General features: G+C 39.1%; 1 protein-coding gene across 1 annotated transcript in view; it reads right to left on the minus strand.

The window, feature by feature from the left end:
• Window positions 1-2,057: 2,057 nt before the first annotated feature.
• sema3ab (sema domain, immunoglobulin domain (Ig), short basic domain, secreted, (semaphorin) 3Ab) overlaps window positions 2,058-14,273 on the minus strand; it is a 28,288-nt gene continuing 16,072 nt past the window's right edge. The window contains exons 8-17 of the mRNA XM_087798226.1: window positions 9,983-10,097; window positions 9,837-9,906; window positions 9,618-9,762; window positions 9,332-9,551; window positions 9,149-9,240; window positions 9,028-9,069; window positions 7,945-8,102; window positions 6,114-6,181; window positions 4,676-4,821; window positions 2,058-3,828 (exon numbers count right to left, since the gene is read on the minus strand). Coding sequence (XP_087654352.1) covers window positions 3,307-3,828; window positions 4,676-4,821; window positions 6,114-6,181; window positions 7,945-8,102; window positions 9,028-9,069; window positions 9,149-9,240; window positions 9,332-9,551; window positions 9,618-9,762; window positions 9,837-9,906; window positions 9,983-10,097 — 1,578 coding nt within the window. The 3' untranslated portion in view covers window positions 2,058-3,306. The remainder of the gene's footprint in view (window positions 3,829-4,675; window positions 4,822-6,113; window positions 6,182-7,944; window positions 8,103-9,027; window positions 9,070-9,148; window positions 9,241-9,331; window positions 9,552-9,617; window positions 9,763-9,836; window positions 9,907-9,982; window positions 10,098-14,273) is intronic.

Raw genomic sequence — 14,273 nt, forward strand, 5'->3', positions numbered from 1 at the left:
AGACAGTTGCTAAAGAACATGATTCTGAAATGTCAACGTGTTCAGCTGCATATAGGGTTTTAGATTAAATATTCTTCAACCTATTGACGTATATTTGGTCTGGTTACATAATAGAGAAACAAGATAATGATAAAAACTACAAATTCAATTTTTGTTTTTATGAAAAAAAACAAAAAAACAAAAACACAGTAGAATAAAAGTAGCAATATATCTACTTCTACTACTATGACTACTACTGCTGATAAATAGATAAATAAAAGTCAAAATAAAAATAAAAACATGAGGGATTAATAATATGATTGTAAGACGTGAGAAAAATAACTTAACCAAAGAAACAAACAAAACGGTGCTTTTCTTATCTGTGCTTTTAATCGTCCTCTAGGGGGCAGTGTCGTACTGTGTTGCAAACATCTGGATTTCACAAGTGTCAATCATTTTGAATGTAATGTATACATTTTAAAAACCTTATCACTAATGAGGTCAACAACACATTTCAGTTACATTTGGGTTTTTTTGGGATAATTATAACCCCCTCCTTTTTCCTGTAACCCAAGCATAACAGTGGTAAACACACAAAGAAAGGGAGAAAAAAAAATCGGAACATAATATTAAAATGAATAAATTGATAAAAAATAGAACTATAAAAATAGATCTATCAAATATTATTCATAAAGCCCCTTTCAAAAAGCTGAAACAAGAAACACAACGTGCTGGAAACAGGATCAAGACGTCCATGACCTTTTGACCCCTGACCACTGCTGAGGTTCAACACATTGACGTCTAAAAACAACATTCTCCCGGCGTAAACTTGTTCTTTCACTGAACACACGCAGTTCATCCCTTGCCGATGGTTCTTTCGAGACACGCACACACCAAACAAGACACTTCACAGTGAAATTCATCAGGGCCAGAAGTAGCGGTTGAGTTGACAACAGAGGTCAAGGTCACATTCCATGCTCGGAGAGATTGGCCTTGGAGCTCAAGTGATGGATGAAGAACCTCTGCAGTGAGTTTGCTTTGAACTTGTAATCCATTTTTTTTTTAAATAATAATGCAGCACAAACAAATGTACCACGGGAGGAACTGTAGTTTATTTTTTTACCACCAGACGGCAGAAGTGTTGCATGTATCTCGATCGACTGAATTCAGCTTTAACCGAATTCACACTGATTTATTCGTTCATTTCTGTATCGGAGAGTTTGGTTTATTAGGTTAAGGACATAAAAATGGGTTTAAATAATATGTTGGTAAATATTTGACCAACTAAAAATGAAAGATCTGAGTCAAAAAAAACGTTCTTACTCAGCTTTGCTCAATAAATAGATTCTCAAATCAAGTTTATATAATATATAACCAAAATCTGATATTTCGGGGAATTCTCCTGTTTATTTTTTTAAAATGTTTTAATTGAAAATATACCTTTCTATGTGACTGAACTTCTGATATCAGGAACTTAATTTCTCCCTAGAAAGGAAGTGGATGATAGCTCAGGGTATTATTGACTAGACATATTTTTTTACGGCTTTATCCTCCATAATGAAAGTGAAATTTCAATGTTGTGAAAACAGAAGTGTCTCCAGCTGTCCTACCAAGAATCTGCTTGTGATTTTATTAACGATTAAATTAAATTAAATTAAATTTTAATTAAAGTGTCTTATCATAACAAAGTTATCTCAAGACACTCTACAGTTTTAGTAAGACTATAGTGGAGAAAGGTAAAACAGATCCCAGAAACTCAACGATGAGGAAAGCACAGTGTGGCTAGGCGAGGAAAAACTTCCTTTTAGAAGGCAGAAACCTCGAGCAGGACCAGACTCATTATAACAGTTCTTCTTTTTCTTCTTCTTAGAAGGTTAAAAAAGTACTCAGAGCACTTCAGCCATGATGGGCAGTAATGCAAGTATTGTTTATCCTTCACGACTACGTAATATTGACTGTTAAAAATGAAACCAAATGTTACCTAGTGCAGCTTTAAGAGTCAATCAAAAGATTTACGTTTGATTGCCGAACACAGAACAAATAGATGGCTGGGCGAGATAATAAAAACAATGATTCAATGAGAGCTTTATCGAGACATTTATTGAGTCAGTAGAATACATTATCATGATCATCCTCTTGCCAAACCGTTGTTTCCTTTGTGTGTGCGTCGCCCCGGGAACCTCTCTCTGCTCGCGACGATATCGTCGTTCAGCCGCATCAATAGAACAGGATCTTGTAAAATCAATTTTGGAATGATACGCTGTAACTTTTTTCCTCTTGTGTGTCACCTGGTGATAGACTTTATTTATACATATCTACTTTAGCTTATCAATAAGACGCATATATAGAAATGATATGTACAACAGATACTTTTGCGTACTGCATAAGCGAACGGAACAGACGAAAGGACAAGTTGCATTAGCAGAACAGGAACATTACCATCATATTCACATGCACTATTACACAGTGTCATCAAACATGGAGTGATCATATTTACATCATTTTCACAGCTACATTCCAGGGTTGAGTTTGTGACAAATGCTCAGTCCCAAAATGAATTCACAGTCTATGAAAACTAGATGGCAATTTTGGTAAGAAGAATACAAGTCGTGGGGTTGTTATTGCTCAGTGCGATTGACATACAACGTAATAATTGTCGTACAGTATTCATGGGTATTACCCAGGTTTCTTTAAGCAGTTGGTCCAAGTACACTTCGTAAATCAAAGATATGTCTGTCTTAAAACAGCCGGTTTAGAAATAGCATATATAAATCTATCAATAAATACACATGAAGTGAAATAAAGTCGGGTGAAGAGACGGAGATAAGGATTTCAGCTTATTTGTGGCGATGACACACAAGCTATCATGGACTTTTTTTTCTGAAAATGGGGCAAATAATTCCCTTTCTGTTTCATGTCGACGATACAGTGTGTCTACGCTACATGACTTTAATTGTTGGTGAGTGTTTTTTCCTAACTGATCATGATCAGGCCGTTCTTTCCTCAGAAGTCGTGATCCACATCTCAACGTGAAGTTAGTCGTGTCAGTAAGGTTGAGTCCAGTTCTTGTGCTTTACTTTTTTTTTGTTATTTTTGACACTGACCCGTCGCAGTTCCGAGGCCAGCTGAGAAAACAACCGCAACGTCCTGTTTCCTCCCGGTCGGCCGTCCTGGTGAATTTGAAAACACGGATGCCCACGCACAAAAAATGCACCTGCCGGCAGACCACACGAGTCTCTGTCCAATCTGTGTTGGTGGTGACTCGAAGAAGAAAAGGTTTTCACGGTGATCACAGGATGAGTTTTTTTTTGTTGTGTGGTTTAAAAGTCAGACGCTGCGGGGGGCTCGTTCTAGCTCGTGGGTTCGACGGTTGCGTCCTCGCTGCCGCTCCTGCAGGTGTTTCCACTTGGCGGCCATGCCTTGAGCTCGTATGTGGCTGTGAGGGTTCACCACCTTCTGTTGCGGGTGCTGGTGCTGGATCTGGACCTGCTGCACCAGGTGGGACTTCTGGCGCTTGTGCTTCTTCTCCCTCTTCCAGATCTGCTCGCAGAAGTCGTCGACACTGTTCAGGGTCGGGTGGTTGACCAGGGACAGGAAGTCCCTGTACCACAGCTTCTGGTTGGGACTTTCCCGAGGCGACGAATAGTCCGGCGTCTGCGCCGCCTCTTCGTCGCGGTGGAGCAGGTCGTCGAGTCGCTCCGTGTCGATGACCTCCAGTGTGACCTTCAGAAGCGTCTGCATGAAGCCGTGCTCCACGGCCTGACACAGGTAGATGCCGGAGTCCTTCTTGCTCAGGGTGCGAATCAGAAGACCCTGCTCCGTGTGGATGATGCGCTCCTCTGATTTGACCTGAGAGGTTTAGAAAATGATAGAGTTAGGTATTATCTCACCGGAATTGAATGTTTTTTATAAACAATCTTTGGTTAAATTTCATGCATGTCACTGGGACTGTATTGACAAGACACTTGTGATGCGATACGTATCACAATACAGTGACAACAATGCGATATATTGTGATATATTTCAATATATTGTGATACTATAGGAACAAGGATATTTTTGTAGAATTGCCAAAGTACTTGAGTGTGGTGTTGACAAAGTCATAACTGCCTTAATTGTTTTTTAACCAAAATATTTCCAATCATTAGTTTTAAGCGGCTGGAGTCCAATGTATCCTCTCGTCCTCAGTCATCTCCAGGATATTGCTGATTTTCATTGTTCCTTTAGCAGCAGAGGACGTAATAACTGCTTCCATCTAGCAGCTGGAAGTTTAGTTGCGACAAAGAAAGTGGAAAAATGCGTCAACATTTGAACATTAATTGTATATAAAAGAATGGAATTAAATTATTTTAACCGCACATTGAAAAATAAACCATAATAGAATTATGATTACATTTTTTATATCGATAAAGGTAATATAGAAAAAAATATTGTGATATTTGAGTCTACCAATTTTTTAATTCTTATTTGGATTTGATGTTTACATGCTAGCAAACATTAAAATAATACAATCAAACGAACAAATCATGAAATTTAAGCAGTGAATTTTAGTTGTATAAAGTGTCAGAGAGACGCAACAAAATAGAATAAGTGCTAAAAACACTGACATCACATGGTAATATTGTCACGTGTTATTAAATTTAATGTTCAAGTCGCCTCGTCGAACAGGATCTACATCATCTGATGAGGTACCAACCTCCTGCTTGCGGTCTTTCGCAGAATGTTGAAACTGCCAATACGTCCGGGCTCGCTGAGATTTTGGACTGCATTCCAGGAAAGTGCTGCTGTTCTCCACGCCATAAACAATCTTATCCTGCAGGGTTTTCTCGCCGCTGAGCTCATCTATGGAAAAGAAAAAAGTCAATAAATCTGTCACACAAGTCATATCCAACAATTCTGCTGACTTAGCTCCTTCTGTCGCCTCTTTAAAAGACTGATTTTTTTATGATTTGGTCTTTTTATTCTCACATCACAGTCAATCAATCTCAGAATATGAAACCTCCAACACACTGGAAGAAGTGGCAGTGGCTCTGGTAAGTGGGTGTTCCGAAACATAAGTTTAAAAACTGTAACATCCTATTCAGAAATTGATTTTTAAATGGCTATTCAAATCATTTAAAATGTGAAGTCACACACATTTTGTTTAAAAATAACTGCATTCTCTCCTCTGGGAACCAATTTACTGAAAAGCCGAACAAACCCCATGGAGATAAAAGTTTATATTTTTCTATATTAAGTCGTGAGACATGATTAGTTTGTCGTAAGACACTGACCACACCAACCGAGGCCAGGACGTTACTAAGACTGGACCAAGGTATATGGAGACCAAAACTGTATGTATATAGTTACATTAAAAACAACTAAATAGATTTAAAAAATATGCTTTAACATAAATGCAACTGCAAATTTTTATTTTCGCCTAAGTATTAAATACTCTTCTTTGTCCGTCTCAACTAGTCTCTGCCCAGTCCGAGGGTGAGTAAAAATGAATTTGAAACTGAGACGAGACTAAAACCCTGAAACAATGGTCTTGATATACGTCTAGGGACTGATACCAATTTCGAGAACTACAACAATAGAAATCAGTCTTACTTAAATTAGTGAAAAAAGCCAAAGTTGTCTTGCAAATTGGCATTAAATGGTTTTATAATAATTTGAATGGCTTTATTAAAGAATACTTAAAGATATATATTGCACAAAGGTATTTATTTTTCGAAAATAATTCATAATGTTTAGTTTCAAATGTATCCATAAGAAGAAAAAACTTTTTTTTTTACAGTTGCAGATCTTCTAGATTGTATAAAAAATATATAGTTGCATCTATTTTCAATGCCCGCACTGCCTGCAATAGGAAGTGTGTGGACGCTTTGGCTTTGTGGTCTGTGCACACGATTTTCCCAAAGTGGAAAAGGGTTCAAGACTAGGTCAGGAATAGCTTTTTCCACTCTTCCATGAAAACCAGAGAGAGAACTGTTGACAAGGCATCATATTGGTGAAGACCAAACATATCTGTAAACAAGCCTGAACAAGACTCTGAACTGGCCGCCCCTATGTGGCTGCTCCACCAACCGTTCCTCCTTAAAACTCATGGAGGTTCTTTTAAGAAAAGAGAAAGTTGCATCCGTTGTACCAACCTTGGTGTTGCAGATCAGAACACTGGGTTATCGGGTCTCCATTCCTGATGTCTTGTCTCCTGGTTCTCCTGCAAACCACAGCAATTAAAACCATCAGAAGGATTTGATACTTTGGTTCGTGAGTTTATGGTCGGAAGCAAATTCTGTCTTTAAAACAATTGGATTAACAGTCAGCTGCAAGCAGAGGGTTTGTTGCAGCAATAGAGCTTGTTATTGTGTGGTGCGCAGATGTCGAAGATTTGATCCTATTAATAATGTTTTAAAAGAAAATAATAATGGATTCAAATGCCAAAAAAAACAAGGAGATGTTAACCTTTTGCTTTTGTTTTATTTTCTTTTCTTTTTTTTTTCCAATGCAAGATTCATGACCAAATGTCGGACTTTGCAGCGAGCTTTAAAATCAATAGGCCCCATGGAGCGGTGAGTGGGCGGGAGCCCAGCAGGTGCTCGCAGAGATCAGTGCTACAACTCGGCCTCCAACACCCACTTCATCTGCCTCGGCCCGCGGCCGTTTCTGACTTCTCGTGTACAGTGACAACATGAGCCGGGGTTGTGTTTCGGACTTGCAGCAATACCATGCAATCGCTTAAGAAGCTCATGGAGTTCAACACCGGCAGGCACGAATCCCGGGGCCGGCTACATGTGTCTCCAATTTACACATGAACACATCGCTGTGATCTCTAGGTTACACTATACCCAACACCAAAGTTGAATAAGAAGGATTTTCATCTTAAGTTACTTTTTTTTCTTCTCAAAAGTAACAACATATTAATCGTCTTAGATTCTGTTTGACCCTGTCCTAGCGAAAGGTTAAAAGGAAATTAGCTTAAATGGTGCTCATTAGTTTGATTAGTATGGCTTTAAAAACACAGTTGAGTTAAAGAAGGTCTAGATGAGCTACGGCAGACGTGTGGCCATTTTCTGCTTTTACTCAGGTTCATGTCCTTCTTTAAAACCAGTGCCTTTTGTGTTCTATTCTTGTGCTCATGAAACTTTAATATGTGTCTTGAAATGTATTTAAAATAATGGAAACTGTCATTTGAAACATACTGCATTAAATACTATATGTTTCAATGTTATTCTAAGTATATATATTGTAGATTGATATTTATATTCATTATCATTTTCTCAAATTTCAGTTCCCAAATTTAAAAAAGTTCACGTCTGCAAGAATGAACTAGTTCATAGTTCTTTTTTTTCGACATGTTGCTATGAGCTCTTATTTTACTAAAATCTTGCCACAGCCCATATATAACTACAACATTTGTGTCAGTATTGTAAATAAAAAAAAAAACTTTATGCATGAAATACATTAAGAACTGGTTACAGTTTTTCACAGATTTCTGCCTAAAAGGCTAGGTAGAAATCTGGCAACCTACTGGACAAAGATGAATGGAAAGAGTTAGACGGACACCAGAATATACGACTTCACATAAACGTCCATCATGCAAAATACACTACGCTCAGTTCAGTTTATTTCTATATATTCTTCTCCTGGACTCTCCCTTAAATACAGGGTGAGAAGCATCATCCAGGAGAGCCTCAGAGTAGAGCCACAGTGTTAAAAGGGAGTCTAAAAGTGAAATACAATTTGGTACATATTTATTTTGTTTGGCCCATGATCTAAAAGGCTTCAGGATATGGGCCCCTTCTTGTGATTGAGCTTGTGATATTTAGACCATTTCAGAAACTCTACCAGGTCTATTCTAACCCCCCCTGAGTATTTTTAGGCCTCTAATGACAGAGTGTGAATTAAAGAGCGATGTAAAGTGTCTCACAGCTTGTTAAACACATTGGCAGGATGGCAGCGTCTAGAGTGCGGTTTTAATACCTCTTGGCCATGGGAAAGTATCTGGAGCACTCGGTTCCATCCCAGGCACAGTACGGATCCCGGGCCAGGCAGCATTCAGCGCAGGCTTTCCCATAAACCTCGCAGCGGTGCAGAGGCATCTGCGACACTCCGATGTCTGAGCCCAGGTACAGTTGTTGCTGCCGAGAGCGAGAGAGAAAATAAGTGTTAACTCTCCAGCAATTAAAGTCTTATGAGTCGCAATTCATGCGTAGCTTTCTGGCACTTTTGGCAATCTTTCAGCTCAGCGTCTGTTTGTCAGTAAATTCAGGTGTGGAATGTGGACGGCCCTCTTTTCCTGCAGGTGCTGAGGTCCTGTCAATTGGCTGTCTTTCTTTTTTTTTGGTTTCCTGTTCTTTTCTTCTGGCGTCAAGCTTGTAACAATGAGGATCTTTGTGTGATGATGTGTCACTTAACCAAACAACTCGAAGACAAGAGAGACTTTGTTTTCAAGTTTTTTTGTCCTGCCTTAAGCAGAACGAAAACTTGTCACCAGCCACCGACTTCAGAGACCTTTCATCGCGCATAAATTGACACGAAAAGAATCATAAAATTATTGTTTATTGTTATGACAAACTTAGATGTTTATGACCAGGCGTGGCTTAAGATATTTTATGACATTTTAAAGGGACGAACACGCCTAGAAAAGGAAGAACTTTTTTTCATTGTTTTTCTTAGGAACAAGAAAACGCTCCCAAAATGGGAATGTGACCCCCATAAAACAAGAAAATGTTTTACTCTGGTTGCATAAATTGTAAGACACATTTCAATCAAACAAAAGTTAAGGTCTACTGGTATTTTAGCTAAGAAAACATTATTGGTTTTATAACTCAAGAGGTAAATTATTTGGCTGATGACATTACTTGTTGGATTAGTATTTATATTGTATTGATAAAAAATAAATGTAACATTGAATAATCAATACCAAGTATAATGAATAAGACACATTCTTATGCATATTTATAATAATATCATCATTCAGAAAACTACATGTGCTTAAAAGACACTTTTCTCCATGTTTTTTATCATTCATAGTTCATTTTTGTCGTTTGCTGTTAAACATACCTGTTTAGTCGATAGTTCCATCGCGGTGATGGCTGTCGGTTCCTTCACAGATTTGAAAAGAAATGTTAAACACATGAAGTTTTTACTTTTCGCAGAAATGCTACGAAAAAAAATGACTGACTCTGAAAACTGTCATTTCCTCCAGCAGGACTTCCTCTAGGTCGTGCCAGGAGCCTCTGGGGATGGATACCACTTTGAGTATTGTCCCCATGTCTGGACCAAAAAAAAAAAGAAAAAAGACATTGTTATAACCGAACCATATTTACATTGTTAATATTAATAGTAAGTTTATTTAGATGTATACCGGTGCCGATGAACATGACGTCATACTGTCCGTCCTCAGCTTCCACTTTGTCCACCACAATTTGAGTGAACTGATAATCGACGTCAGTTTTGACGATGATCGGTCCGTGGTTCATGGGGTAGACCGGGTTGAACATGGCTGGGTGGCTTCTGGCGAAGGTCACCACCTCATCGGGAAGGTCTTTGGTCGTATCGAACCCTCCGAACGTTTGGCTCGGACACTGCAGAGGAAACTTAGTCACACTCCGGATAACATAGTTTAAAGTTACGATCGTGTCGTTACTCACTGTGCCGGGTCGTGGGTAAGGAACGCGACCTTGGAACGGCACCCACTGATAGTTCGGTCCGTCTCTATGGGCGTAAGGCCCCAAAAACACCCGTCTGATGTCGGTCATGCTGTACATACACACAGCTGAGCCTTTGAAAATGTTGCTAATGAGCAGAAGAAGAATAACGTTAGAATGTGCGCTCGGTTGAAAGAACTGTCTCAGTGTCAACAACAGTACCTGGAAGTAGTAAATACTGCGTAGATGATTGGACTCTTGGGATCTTTTGTGCTCATAAGAAAAACATCCTCTGAAAGGAAAAGAGCAGGAAATATGAAAAAAAAGGTTTGTAACTATAGGTGAGGGAAGAGGCTCCAGTCACTCACGGAGCTCATCAAAATGTGTGTCGATTCCGTTACTTCCAGGGACCGAGCAGACGAGTCGTGCCTTCAGGAAGGTCGTCCACTTGTTCACTAGACTCCTGTGACCCCCAAGGTCATTCTGCCAGAACACACAAAAACAAAAGTTACTCTCATACTTACTTTGGATGTGAGACTAGCAGCAGCAGCAACAAAGAACCAACACTTCTACAATGAATCGTTTTTTCTCCCCTAAATCTGTTTGAGACTTGAGTAAGACTTGAAACGCTCATAAAACTATATTTGGTATGAAAAAAGGCTCCAAACTTAAGTTGTCGCGGCTCATAAACTCCAACGTGATGGTCAATTAAAATGTTTCCAAACATCCAAAAACATCTTCCCGCATACTATTTGGTTTGTTTTGTTTTCACAGAATCAACCAGTAATTCTGGGAAATCACGATCCGGAGTCTACGTGAGCTTGTGGTCGGACCCTGGGCGGTGGGCAGTCCGCCTGGTAGATTCCTGCCTAATGACATCTGATTCATGAGGTGGTTTTATCACCCTGAATCTGGAGGGTGTTACCAGCTAGATCAGCTCTAAAGTTTAGCATCAGGATAGCATTTCGGTTGTTGACGCTTCCCTGTGCGTCTGAGCTTCTGATGACATTCAACAATTCTCTCAGGTTACTCTCTTCGGGGCCAGATTGGACCGAGCACAACAAAGCCTCGTCTCTAAAGAGAGCTAAATATAATCTCAGACAAAAAGCTTCTGAAAGCTGCCGTTTTTCTAAAGCCACTTATGCTCCCATCAGGTGTTTTTTTTTCGTGACACAGATGCCATGCAAATGTAGATGTAGTGTGCACGTCTGAATAGGCTCGCATTAAAGTTTTTGCCGGTGGGTCTTCGATTTATGCAACCCATCCCTCCTCAACAAAAGACACACAACTCTGAATTTTAGCTGAACCTTATGTTCCCTTACTTCTCTCCTCACTTCTTGTTTTCTCTCGCTTCTCTCTACAATGAAACTAAAGTTCCCTCATTTTCATCTTCCTCAACTTTCTTAGTTCAGATTTTCCCAAATTGACATTAGTTATGTTCCCTAACCTTTCTCCTGACATTCCCTCACTTTTATCCTCGCATTCCCGCATGTTTCTCCATGTGTTCCCTCATTTTTCATATTTTTTTCTCTCACTTCTCTCATCCAAAACATCCCTCTTTATGCTCCTTCTCTCATAACATTCCCTTCACTCTCATTCATCCTGTTTCCTCTCTTCTAATTTGTCTTGTTATGCCCCTTAAACTCATCTAATTGTGTTCCCTAACTATCCATCGCATTTTAGCTCCGTTCAATTATACTTTCCTGCTCCTTACTCTTTACCACCCTGCTGTTCCCACCCTTTCATTCTATTTCCATCACCTGTCTTCATGTTCCTCACTTCATTTTACATGTTCCCTCGCTTCTCTCTTTAGGTTCCTACACATCAACCCTCATGTTCCCTTATTTCTTTGCATTAGTGCATTCACTTCTCTTCATATGTTCCCTCACTTTTCTCTTTAGGTTCCTACACATCAATCCTCATGTTCCCTTATTTCTTTGCATTAGTGCATTCACTTCTCTTCATATGTTCCCTCACTTTTCTCTTAGGTTCCTACACATCAATCCTCATGTTCCCTTATTTCTTTGCATTAGTGCATTCACTTCTCTTCATATGTTCCCTCACTTTTCTCTTTAGGTTCCTACACACCAATCCTCATGTTCCCTTATTTCTTTGCATTAGTGCATTCACTTCTCTTCATATGTTCCTCGCTTCTCTCTTTAGGTTCCTACACATCAATCCTCATGTTCCCTTATTTCTTTGCATTAGTGCATTCACTTCTCTTCATATGTTCCCTCGCTTCTCTCTTTAGGTTTCTACACATCAACCCTCATGTACCCTTATTTCTTTGCATTAGTGCATTCACTTCTCTTCATATGTTCCCTCACTTTTCTCTTTAGGTTCCTACACATCAATCCTCATGTTCCCTTATTTCTTTGCATTAGTGCATTCACTTCTCTTCATATGTTCCCTCACTTTTCTCTTTAGGTTCCTACACACCAATCCTCATGTTCCCTTATTTCTTTGCATTAGTGCATTCACTTCTCTTCATATGTTCCCTCGCTTCTCTCTTTAGGTTCCTACATATCAACCCTCATGTTCCCTTATTTTTTTGCATTAGTGCATTTACTTCTCTTTATATGTTCCCTCGCATCTCTCTTTAGGTTCCTACACATCAATCCCCATGTTCCCTTATTTCTTTGCATTAGTGCATTCACTTCTCTTCATATGTTCCCTCGCTTCTCTCTTTAGGTTCCTACACATCAATCCTCATGTTCCCTTATTTCTTTGCATTAGTGCATTCACTTCTCTTCATATGTTCCCTCACTTTTCTCTTTAGGTTCCTACACATCAATCCTCATGTTCCCTTATTTCTTTGCATTAGTACATTCACTTCTCTTCATATGTTCCCTCGCTTCTCTCTTTAGGTTCCTACACATCAACCCTCATGTTCCCTTATTTCTTTGCATTAGTGCATTCACTTCTCTTCATATGTTCCCTCACTTTTCTCTTTAGGTTCCTACACATCAATCCTCATGTTCCCTTATTTCTTTGCATTAGTGCATTCACTTCTCTTCATATGTTCCCTCACTTTTCTCTTTAGGTTCCTACACACCAATCCTCATGTTCCCTTATTTCTTTGCATTAGTGCATTCACTTCTCTTCATATGTTCCCTCGCTTCTCTCTTTAGGTTCCTACACATCAATCCTCATGTTCCCTTATTTCTTTGCATTAGTGTATTCACTTCTCTTCATATGTTCCCTCACTTTTCTCTTTAGGTTCCTACACATCAATCCTCATGTTCCCTTATTTATTTGCAATAGTGCATTCACTTCTCTTTATATGTTCCCTCACTTTTCTCTTTAGGTTCCTACACACCAATCCTCATGTTCCCTTATTTCTTTGCATTAGTGCATTCACTTCTCTTCATATGTTCCCTCACTTTTCTCTTTAGGTTCCTACACATCAATCCTCATGTTCCCTTATTTCTTTGCATTAGTGCATTCACTTCTCTTCATATGTTCCCTCACTTTTCTCTTTAGGTTCCTACACACCAATCCTCATGTTCCCTTATTTCTTTGCATTAGTGCATTCACTTCTCTTCATATGTTCCCTCGCTTCTCTCTTTAGGTTCCTACATATCAACCCTCATGTTCCCTTATTTCTTTGCATTAGTGCATTCACTTCTCTTCATATGTTCCCTTGCTTCTCTCTTTAGGTTCCTACACATCAATCCTCATGTTCCCTTATTTCTTTGCATTAGTGCATTCACTTCTCTTCATATGTTCCCTCAATTTTCTCTTTAGGTTCCTACACATCAATCCTCATGTTCCCTTATTTCTTTGCATTAGTACATTCACTTCTCTTCATATGTTCCCTCGCTTCTCTCTTTAGGTTCCTACACATCAACCCTCATGTTCCCTTATTTCTTTGCATTAGTGCATTCACTTCTCTTCATATGTTCCCTCACTTTTCTCTTTAGGTTCCTACACACCAATCCTCATGTTCCCTTATTTCTTTGCATTAGTGCATTCACTTCTCTTCATATGTTCCCTCGCTTCTCTCTTTAGGTTCCTACACATCAATCCTCATGTTCCCTTATTTCTTTGCATTAGTGCATTCACTTCTCTTCATATGTTCCCTCACTTTTCTCTTTAGGTTCCTACACATCAATCCTCATGTTCCCTTATTTATTTGCATTAGTGCATTCACTTCTCTTTATATGTTCCCTCACTTTTCTCTTTAGGTTCCTACACACCAATCCTCATGTTCCCTTATTTCTTTGCATTAGTGCATTCACTTCTCTTCACATGTTCCCTACCATTTTCATCTCTTGTTCCCAGAGATTAACTTCTCTCCCAGTGTTTCCTTCACTCCTCTCTCCCATATATCATTCTTCTTATACTTACTTCTTAACATACTGTATATACTTGTGTCTCTAGACTTTTCTCTGCATGTTTCTTCACTTCACTTATTATGTTCCCTCACCTCACATGATCCATCGTTTTCTCCTAACAAGTATATTTAATTCCATGACTTGTCAACTTATGTTCACTGACTTATATTCTTATGTTTCTTTGACTCTTTCTCAACATGTTCCCTCACAATTGTTATTCTCCCTCTTTTAACCTCAAATGTTCCCATCGTTTTTGTCCTTATATTCCCTGACGTGCACACTTACGACTCCCTGATTTCTTATCTTATGTTCCCTGCTCTTA

This window comes from Callionymus lyra, chromosome 8, assembly GCF_982586985.1.
Source record: "Callionymus lyra chromosome 8, fCalLyr1.hap1.1, whole genome shotgun sequence".
Lineage (NCBI taxonomy): Eukaryota > Metazoa > Chordata > Actinopteri > Syngnathiformes > Callionymidae > Callionymus > Callionymus lyra.